The 11,243-nt window shown below is 42.8% G+C and overlaps 1 protein-coding gene across 2 annotated transcripts in view; it reads right to left on the reverse strand.

The window, feature by feature from the left end:
- LOC138675315 (potassium voltage-gated channel subfamily A member 2-like) overlaps positions 1-10,415 on the reverse strand; it is a 177,272-nt gene extending 166,857 nt beyond the window's left edge. The window contains exon 1 of one of the 2 annotated variants that reach the window (XM_069763418.1): positions 6,469-10,415. In XM_069763418.1, the coding sequence (XP_069619519.1) occupies positions 7,943-9,871 (1,929 nt within the window). In that variant the 5' untranslated portion in view covers positions 9,872-10,415 and the 3' untranslated portion in view covers positions 6,469-7,942. Of the gene's footprint in view, positions 1-6,456 lie in introns of both variants that reach the window. The other variant, XM_069763417.1, reaches the window with a different exon arrangement.
- Positions 10,416-11,243: the final 828 nt, after the last annotated feature.

Below are 11,243 nucleotides of genomic sequence, written 5' to 3' on the forward strand. Positions count from 1 at the left end.
TGATAGATAGATAATAGATAGATAGATAGATAATAGATAGATAGATAGATAGATAGATAATAGATAGATAATAGATAATACTTGCCACAGCATGTGGGTTTGAAATAAAACCACATTTTTTCACCTTTACGCTATGGATTGCTGCCTGCATTTTTTCCTATGTCTGGATTGAGGCAACTCTTGGACATTTTGTCTGGGAGGCGTGCACCCACCTATTGGTAAAGTGCTGTTTCAATTTTCTATGTTTAGATAGATAGATAGATAGATAATAGATAGATAGATAGATAATAAAGAGATAGACAGATAACAGATAGCTTGATAGATAATAGATAAATAGATAGATAGATGATACAGTAGATAGGTAGATAGCTAAAAAGCTAGCTAGATAGATGATAGATAGATAAAAGATAGATAAATAGATAGATAGATAGACAGATAGATAATAGATAGATAGATAGATAATAGATAAGAAAACAATAGCCCGGATCCCCCTCTAGTGATCCCCCTGTATCTGAGCAGTGATCAGCATCACGCTGAGCTGTAGATCTGGTGCGCCGCAGGCCTCCAGAGTAGATCTGCCCTACACACTGCACACACCACGGCGTCCTGCTCCTCTGTGCTATTACCCCTCCTCTATTATTTTTAACCCCTTCCCGACCTTTGACGCCACGTAGGCGTCATGAAAGTCGGTGCCATTCCGACCCATGACGCCTATGCGGCGTCATGGAAAGATCGCGTCCCTGCAGATCGGGTGAAAGGGTTAACTCCCATTTCACCCGATCTGCAGGGACAGGGGGAGTGGTAGTTTAGCCCAGGGGGGGTGGCTTCACCCCCTCGTGGCTACGATCGCTCTGATTGGCTGTTGAAAGTGAAACTGCCAATCAGAGCGATTTGTAATATTTCACCCATTATAACGGGTGAAATATTACAATCCAGCCATGGCCGATGCTGAAATATCATCGGCCATGGCTGGAAATACTAGTGTGCCCCCACCCCACCACTCCGATCGCCCCCCCACCCCCCCGATCTGGCCGGTACACTGCTCCGGCTCCCCTCCGTCCAGTGCTCCGCTCCCCCCCGTGCTCGTGTCCGCTCCCCCCGTGCTCCAATCACCCCCCCGTGCTCCAATCACCCCCCCTGCACTCCGATCCACCCCCCCGTGCTCCGTTCCACCCCCCCGTGCTCCGTTCCAGCCCCCCCGTGCTCCGTTCCACGCCCCCCGCGCTCCGTTCCACCCCTCCCGCGCTCCGATTCCCCCCCCGTGCTCCGATCCCCCCCCCCCGTGGTCCCCCCCCACCCTATCATACTTACCGATCCAGCCGTGGTCCCGTCCGTCTTCTCCCGGGCGCCGCCATCTTCCAAAATGGCGGGCGCATGCGCAGTGCGCCCGCCGAATCTGCCGGCCGGCAGATTCGTTCCAAAGTGCATTTTGATCACTGAGATATAATCTATCTCAGTGATCAAAATAAAAAAAATAATAAATGACCCCCCCCCTTTGTCACCCCCATAGGTAGGGACAATAAAAAAATAAAGAAATTTTTTTTTTTCCACTAATGTTAGAATAGGGTTAGGGGTAGGGTTAGGGTTAGGGGTAGGGTTAGGGTTAGGGTTAGGGGTAGGGTTAGGGGTAGGGGTAGGGTTAGGGTTAGGGTTAGGGTTAGGGGTAGGGTTAGGGGTAGGGTTAGGGGTAGGGTTAGGGCTAGGGTTAGGAATGTGCACACGTATTCTGGTCCTCTGCGGATTTTTCCGCTGCGGATTTGATAAATCCGCAGTGCTAAACCGCTGCGGATTTATGGCGGATTTACCGCGTTTTTTTCTGCGCATTTCACTGCGGTTTTACAATTGCGATTTTCTATTGGAGCAGATGTAAAACCGCTGCGGAATCCGCACAAAGAAGTGACATGCTGCGGAATGTAAACCGCTGCGTTTCCGTGCAGTTTTTCCGCAGCATGTGTACAGCGATTTTTGTTTCCCATAGGTTTACATTGAACTGTAAACTCATGGGAAACTGCTGCGGATCCGCAGCGTTTTCCGCAGCGTGTGCACATACCTTTAGAATTAGGCTATGTGCACACGGTGCGGATTTGGCTGCGGATCCGCAGCAGTGTTCCATCAGGTTTACAGTACCATGTAAACATATGAAAAACCAAATCCGCTGTGCCCATGGTGCGGAAAATACCGCGCGGGAACGCTGCGTTGTATTTTCCGCAGCATGTCAATTCTTTGTGCGGATTCCGCAGCGTTTTACACCTGTTCCTCAATAGGAATCCGCAGGTGAAATCCGCACAAAAAACACTGGAAATCCGCGGAAAATCCGCAGGTAAAACACAGTGCCTTTTACCCGCAGATTTTTCAAAAATGGTGCGGAAATATCTCACACGAATCCGCAACGTGGGCACATAGCCTTAGGGTTGTGGTTAGGGTTAGGGGTGTGTTGGGGTTAGGGGTGTGTTGGGGTTAGTGTTGTGGTTAGGGGTGTGTTGCGGTTAGGGTTGTGATTAGGGTTATGGCTACAGTTGGGATTAGGGTTAGGGGTGTGTTGGGGTTAGTGTTGGAGGTAGAATTGAGGGGTTACCACTGTTTAGGCACATCAGGGGTCTCCAAACGCAACATGGCGCCACCATTGATTCCAGCCAATCTCGTATTCAAAAAGTCAAATGGTGCTCCCTCACTTCCGAGCCCTGACGTGTGCCCAAACAGTGGTTTACCCCCACATATGGGGTACCAGCATACTCAGGACAAACTGCGCAACAATTACTGGGGTCCAATTTCTCCTGTTACCCTTGTGAATCTAAAAAAATGCTTGCTAAAACATAATTTTTGAGGAAAGAAAAATGATTTTTTATTTTCACGGCTCTGCGTTGTAAACGTCTGTGAAGCACTTGGGGGTTCAAAGTGCTCACCACATATCTAGATAAGTTCCTTGGGGGGTCTAGTTTCTAAAATGGGGTCACTTGTGGGGGGTCTCTACTGTTTAGGCACACCAGGGGCTCTGCAAACGCAACGTGACACCCGCAGACCATTCCATCAAAGTCTGCATTTCAAAAGTCACTACTTCCCTTCTGAGCCCCGACGTGTGCCCAAACAGTGGTTTACCCCCACATATGGGGTATCAGCGTACTCAGGAGAAACTGGACAACAACTTTTGGGGTCCAATTTCTCCTGTAACCCTTGGGAAAATAAAAAATTCTGGGCTAAATAATTATTTTTGAGGAAAGAAAACGTATTTATTATTTTCACGGCTCTGCATTATAAACTTCTATGAAGCACTTGGGGGTTCAAAGTGCTCACCACACATCTAGATAAGTTCCTTTCAGGGTCTAGTTTCCAAAATGGGGTCACTTGTGGGGGGTTTCTACTGTTTAGGCACATCAGGGGCTCTGCAAACGCAACGTGACGCCCGCAGAGCATTCCATCAAAGTCTGCATTTCAAAACGTCACTACTTCAATTCCAAGCCCCGGCATGTGCCCAAACAGTAGTTTACCCCCACATATGGGGTATCACCGTACTCAGGAGAAACTGGACAACAACTTTTGGGGTCAAATTTCTCCTGTTACCCTTGGGAAAATTAAAAAATTCTGGGCTAAATAATTATTTTTGAGGAAAGAAAACGTATTTATTATTTTCACGGCTCTGCATTATAAACTTCTATGAAGCACTTGGGGGTTCAAAGTGCTCACCACACATCTAGATAAGTTCCTTTGGGGGTCTAGTTTCCAAAATGGGGTCACTTGTGGGGGGTTTCTACTGTTAAGCCACATCAGGGGCTCTGCAAACGCAACGTGACGCCCACAGAGCATTCCATCAAAGTCTGCATTTCAAAACGTCACTACTTCACTTCCGAGCCCCGGCATGTGCCCAAACAGTGATTTACCCCCACATATGGGGTATCAGCGTACTCAGGAGAAACTGGACAACAACTTTTGGGGTCAAATTTCTCCTGTTACCCTTGGGAAAATAAAAAATTGCAGGCTAAAAGATCATTTTTGAGAAAATAATTTTTTTTTTTATTTTCATGGCTCTGCGTTATAAACTTCTGTGAAGCACTTGGGGGTTCAAAGTCCTCACCACACATCTAGATTAGTTCCTTTGGGGGTCTAGTTTCCAAAATGGTGTCATTTCTGGGGGATCTCCAATGTTTAAGCACACAGGGGCTCTCCAAACGTGACATGGTGTCCGCTAATGATTGGAGCTAATTTTCCATTTAAAAAGCCAAATGGCGTGCCATCCCTTCCGAGCCCTGCCGTGCGCCCAAACAGTGGTTTACCCCCACATATGGGGTATCAGCGTACTCAGGACAAACTGGACAACAATATTTGGGGTCCAATTTCTCCCATTATCCTTGGCAAAATAGGAAATTCCAGGCTAAAAAATCATTTTTGAGGAAAGAAAAATTATTTTTTATTTTCATGGCTCTGCGTTATAAACTTCTGTGAAGCACCTGGGGGTTTAAAGTGCTCAATATGCATCTAGATAAGTTCCTTGGGGGGTCTAGTTTCCAAAATGGGGTCACTTGTGGGGGAGCTCCAATGTTTAGGCACACAGGGGGCTCTCCAAACGCGACATGGTGTCCGCTAACAATTGGAGCTAATTTTCCATTCAAAAAGTCAAATGGCGCGCCTTCCCTTCCGAGCCCTGCCGTGTGCCCAAACAGTGGTTTACCCCCACATATGAGGTATCGGCGTACTCGGGAGAAATTGCCCAACAAATTTGATGATCCATTTTATCCTACTGCCCATGTGAAAATGAAAAAATTGAGGCGAAAATAATTTTTTTGTGAAAAAAAAGTACTTTTTCATTTTTACAGATCAATTTGTGAAGCACCTGAGGGTTTAAAGTGCTCACTAGGCATCTAAATAAGTTCCTTGGGGGGTCTAGTTTCCAAAATGGGGTCACTTGTGGGGGAGCGCCAATGTTTAGGCACACAGGAGCTATCCAAACGCGACATGGTGTCCGCTAACGATGGAAATAATTTTTCATTCAAAAAGTCAAATGGCGCTCCTTCCCTTCCGAGCCTTACCATGTGCCCAAACAGTGGTTTACCCCCACATGTGAGGTATTGGTGTACTCAGGAGAAATTGCCCAACACATTTTAGGATCCATTTTATCCTGTTGCCCATGTGAAAATGAAAAAATTGAGGCTAAAAGAATTTTTTTGTGAAAAAAAAGTACTTTTTCATTTTTACGGATCAATTTGTGAAGCACCTGGGGGTTCAAAGTGCTCACTATGCATCTAGATAAGTTCCTTGGGGCGTCTAGTTTCCAAAATGGGGTCATTTGTGGGGGAGCTCCAATTTTTAGGCACACGGGGGCTCTCCAAACGTGACATGGTGTCCGCTAAAGAGTGGAGCCAATTTTTGATTCAAAAAGTCAAATGGCGCTCCTTCCCTTCCAAGCCCTGCTGTGTGCCCAAACAGTGGTTTACCCCCACATATGAGGTATCAGCGTACTCAGGACAAATTGGACAACAACTTTCGTGGTTCAGTTTCTCCTTTTACCATTGGGAAAATAAAAAAATTGTTGCTAAAAGATAATTTTTGTGACTAAAAAGTTAAATGTTCATTTTTTCCTTCCATGTTGCTTCTGCTGCTGTGAAGCACCTGAAGGGTTAATAAACTTCTTGAATGTGGTTTTGAGTACCTTGAGGGGTGCAGTTTTTAGAATGGTGTCACTTTTGGGTATTTTCAGCCATATAGACCCCTCAAACTGACTTCAAATGTGAGGTGGTCCCTAAAAAAAATGGTTTTGTAAATTTCGTTGTAAAAATGACAAATCGCTGGTCAAATTTTAACCCTTATAACTTCCTAACAAAAAAAAATTTTGTTTCCAAAATTGTGCTGATGTAAAGTAAACATGTGGGAAATGTTATTTATTAACTATTTTGTGTCACATATCTCTCTGGTTTAACAGAATTAAAATTCAAAATGTGAAAATTGCGAAATTTTCAAAATTTTCGCCAAATTTCCGTGTTTATCACAAATAAATGCAGAATTTATTGACCTAAATTTACCACTAACATGAAGCCCAATATGTCACGAAAAAACAATCTCAGAACCGCTAGGATCCGTTGAAGCGTTCCTGAGTTATTACCTCATAAAGGGACACTGGTCAGAATTGCAAAAAACGGCAAGGTCTTTAAGGTCAAAATAGGCTGGGTCTTGAAGGGGTTAAAATTTGCTACAGAAAAATAATAAATAAATAAAAACAAGATATTAGACTCCAATGAAACAAACAAAAATAAGCACAATAAACTCAACTGTACGCCTGTTGTATTTTTATGTATGAGGTCTGTTACCCAGTTGTGGTCCTTCTTCAGCTATGGGTTTAGCCCCATGTACCAGACGGGGTCATTATTGTCCCTCATCACCATGTGACAGACATATATTAATATACACAATAGATAATAATAATCACTCACGACATCAGGAGCGTAAGAGGAAATCAAATGAACCAACCTGTGGTCTCACCTCTCAGGTCCTGGGCAGGTCCTTCTACTCAATCAGTCTCGATTCAAGTGGTCTCCTTCCAAGTCTTCGGAAGGCCATAGCAGCTTTCTTGGATCTTTATGGATGAATTCATTCCATTGGTCTAGGAGATCATTTATTTTCTTTCTTTTTCTTTTTTTTCCATCCATGGAATAAGGTTTATTTTTTATAATCACAGAGGGAGGAGATCTTGTGTCTTGAAGCTTGAAGGACAACTTTGAGATGAGTTTTTGCAATGCTCAACCACCCCCGACCCCTTCTCCTTTACTATCCCTTCCACACTTCTCCACATTAAAAGTGATGGAACTGAGCAGGATGTCAAGTGCAAAATGATGTTCTCTTTACTTTCTGTGTACGAAACAAAAATAACAAGAGGGATTTGATCCATGGATCGAGCGGAGCATCTGTTCACCATAAATTAACCCAGCGCAGCCTAGAAGGTTGATGTAGACCATTGCTACTGTATTTGGTTGTAGGCTATAAACTTGGATTTTTTTTTAAATTTCTTGTTCTCTGCGTCTCAAAGACTTTAAAAAAATATCATTAGAAATATTTTTTTATTTTTTAATAATTTTTTCTTTTTTTTTAACAGTGGGTGCATTTATTTTTCGGGGGGGAAAAAATTCCCTATCATATTTTTTTTTAAATAAAATTTAATTAAAATTTAATATAAAATAAGGAATATTAAACCGAGATTAGGTAGCGTTAACATTTATAATAAAGTTTTTTTTTTTTTTCGTAAAGAAATAAATCTACATCAATTAATAAATTAAGGCTCACAAATATATATATATATTTATATATAACCATACAATATTTTCCAAAGTAAAAAAAAAAAAAAAAATTCCTGCTATATTTCAAGAGCACCAAAATGCACTGCACATACTAAGTCGACCATAACTTTGTTCACAACAGGTGTAGGTAATTTAAATTTTTTTTGTAGTGTTTTTTTAGTTATTTTTCTCACCTCGGTGATGAAAATTTTCACAAAATATAAATAAAATATATATATTTTAAAAATTAAATTATGTCCAATAAATATTTATACAATAGATTTTTTTTTTCAGGATTTTTCTTTTTTTTTAAATTATTTGCTATCCAAAGAGTCTTCATAAATCTATATAAGGGTTTTTTTTTTTTGTTCCCAATTTGGCTTTAAAAAATATTTTTTTTTTATATATTCCAAGGAGGGGGGTGGGGGATCACTTTGACAATTAACAATGAAATTAGTTAGAAAATAGATCAGCGGCTTGAAATACTGCAAAAAATTTGTAAAAAAAAAAAAAAAAAAAATATCTCCAACAGCAAATACTGTCCAGGTGCTACGTAGAGACCAAAAAAATCTCTATTGTAAAACGTATCATTAGAAAAAAAAAAAACAAAAAAAAATCCCTTCTTCCACTGTGATTTTTTTTCTAGGGCTGCGTTGGTTGATGATGATGATTAAGGAGGGTTCTTACAGGTCCGTTTCCCTGTTTGTATCCAGACACAGAGCATACAAGGACTTTCTAAGGTCCACATTACTCTTGGCTTTGAGGTTAGTCTTTTCTAAGGTACCAGTTCCATTCTTGATGCCCTCAACATTTTCCAAGTGTACTACAGACTTGTTGAGTGAAGATTTGCTGGGACTTCTCTTGAGATCTCCAGCACAACTACCCTGAGCACTACTAGGTTCTTCCTTCAAAATGACCTGCTCCTCATGGTCAGTCTCTCTATGGTAGAAGTAATTGAAATTTGAGACAATGACGGGGACAGGTAAAGCAATGGTGAGTACACCCGCAATGGCACACAAGGAACCCACAATTTTGCCCCCAACGGTCACTGGCCTCATGTCTCCATAGCCCACTGTGGTCATAGTAACCACAGCCCACCAAAAAGCATCAGGAATACTAGAGAAATGAGACTCTGGATCATCAGCTTCTGCAAAGTAGACAGCACTGGAAAACAGTATAACTCCAATGAAAAGGAAAAATATTAGCAACCCCAGTTCTCTCATACTGGCCTTCAAAGTCTGCCCCAAGATCTGCAGTCCTTTTGAATGCCTGGACAACTTGAATATCCTGAAGACCCTTACCAACCGGATGACCCTCAAGATGGCCAAAGACATGGCCTGCTGTCCATTGTTAGTCTGTTGCTCAGCCAGCTCTGTGCCAAGGGTTATAAAGTAAGGGATGATGGCCACAATGTCAATAATGTTCATGATGTTCTTGGAGAACTCAGATTTGCTGGGGCAAGCAAAGAACCTGACCAGTAATTCAAAGGTGAACCATATGACACAGGTTGTCTCTATGATGAAGAAGGGATCTGTCAGTCCACTGGGGGGAGTAGGCTGTTGGGTGTCGTTCAGCACCGTGGACAGTGTTGGGGGCAGCTCATTCTCATCCCTGAACTCTGGCAGGGTCTCCAGGCAAAAGGTTATGATAGAGATGAGGATGACAAGCACACTGACTATGGCAATACCCCTGGCAGAACTAGAACTCTCTGGGTACTCAAAAATAAGCCATACCTGGCGCTGGAACTCATTCCCTGGGAGAGGTTTCTCCTCGTCTTTAAGGAAGCCCTCATCTTCTCTGAATCTCTCCATGGCTTCTTCACCCAACTCATAGAATCGAATTTCATCTGCAAAAACATCAATGGAAACGTTGACTGGGCGTCGGATCTTGCCACCAGACTGATAAAAGTAGAGGATACCATCAAAGCTGGGTCTGTTACGATCAAAGAAGTATTCATTCCTCAGAGGGTCAAAAAACCTCATCCTTTTCTCGGGGTCACCTAACAAAGTATCTGGAAACTGGTTGAGCGTGGACAGTTGGGTTTCAAACCTCAAGCCAGCGATGTTGATGATGACCCTTTGGTTATTTTCGTGGTCCATGATACCCAAGTCAAAGTGGTGTTCCTCCTCCTCCTCTGGCAGGTGGTGGTGGTGGTGGGCATGGGGTTCTTCTTCTTCATCCAACCTGATCACCGTGTCTATGTCACAGTCCTTGATGTTACTGCCAGGATAACTCATGATCATGTTGTTGCTTTGCAAGCGATCGCCCACACCTCCTCCTCCACATCCACCTCCACCACCACCACCTCCTCCTCCTCCTGCCTGCCCGGTCCCTGGTGGCTGATATTGCTGCTTCTGATGATGATGATGATGATGTTGTTGTGGTCGTTGCTGGCAGCTTTCCCCACCGACTTCTTCTCTCCCTTGACTGTAATCATTCAGCCAAGATGGTGCCCTGGGGATTTGGAGCAGATCCCTCCTGCTTGCTGTGCTGCCTGGCAATGTGGTGGTGGTGGTGGTGGTGGTTGTGGTGGCTCCATCTTCTGCTGCTGCTGTGCTCCCAGCTACAGCTGGAGCTCCACCGTTCTCCCAACTCACCAAAGCAATCTCCATTCTTCAAACATGAAATATTCATCAGCCCCAATCATTCTGCAGGATGTCACAGCAGATCCTCCTCCCCTCCCTGAGATGGAGACACAGAGGGGGTGGTGGGTGCAATGGGAATTAGTGCTGGATCATCTCCAAAAAAAAAAAAAAAAAAGGGAATATCCTGAGTATATGGAAGCAGAGCAGACCTCTGTGCTCACAACACAAGGAGAGGAACCCAGATGAGAGAGCAATCATTAATCCTGACGTCAAGGATGCTGCTTTCCTCCATCCATGGTTACCAAGCTCCTCTATGAAGCAGATGCCTGGCTTTCCAGAGAGCAATCTGTTCCTGTCCCTCTCCCTCTCTATCCTCCAAGCTTGTGCATTAATCTAACCTGAGGGAGGGGGGAAAACCACAGAGACCCCCATGGACTGATGATTGACAGCTCTTCATGGCCACTTCTGTGCAACAGGTTGATGGTGAAGGTACCAGCAGGAGAAGACACCTCTCTGTCCACACATCTGATGGGCACTGCTGCCTTTATGGGATATGGGATTTTAGGATGACTCTGTGTCACCCAGACTCAGAGTAGTTAATGCTGCCTAGTCTGTAAAAAAGACCAGGGGGGAGGAGGAGGAGGAGGAGGAGGAGGAGAGGGAATTGTGTTTCACAGTGGTTGTGCTGCAATGCAAAGTATTCATGGAAGAGGGGCAGGAAAGGACACAGGGGAGAAATGTGGGGCTGGGGGAGTCAGCAAAGTGTCCAAACTGGGGGATCCAGCAGATTGGGGGTTACTATGTGATCAAGGGACCCCTGGAGTAACAGTGGGAGACAATAAGGTATAATAGTCATCCATGATTTATTATCATTACTAGCGCTACTGTACTCATTAGCATAATTACCGCTATCAGTGCTATAATTATTACTAGATGTAGGAGCTGTGCTCTTATTGTATTATTACTACTACATGTGTTATTATCATTGATACTATCGGCATTAGGCTTTATCATTACTACTACTATTATATTATTATCACTACAACTACTATTATATTATTATCATTACAACTATTATATTATCATTATTACTACTATTCTATTATCATTATTACTACTGTTATTGTAATCATTACTACTAATATTGTATAAATTATCATTATTACTACTATTCTATTATTATCATTATCACTACTACTGTTATTATTATCATTATTACTATTATTACTACTATTGTAGTCGCATCATTATTACTACAGTTGTATTATTATCATTACAACTATTATATTATCATTATTACTACTATTCTATTATCATTATTACTACTGTTATTATAATCATTATTACTACTATTATTATAATCATTACTACTAATATAGTATTATTATCATTAATACTG

The sequence above is a fragment of the Ranitomeya imitator genome, chromosome 4 (genome assembly GCF_032444005.1).
Source record: "Ranitomeya imitator isolate aRanImi1 chromosome 4, aRanImi1.pri, whole genome shotgun sequence".
NCBI classification, from domain to species: domain Eukaryota; kingdom Metazoa; phylum Chordata; class Amphibia; order Anura; family Dendrobatidae; genus Ranitomeya; species Ranitomeya imitator.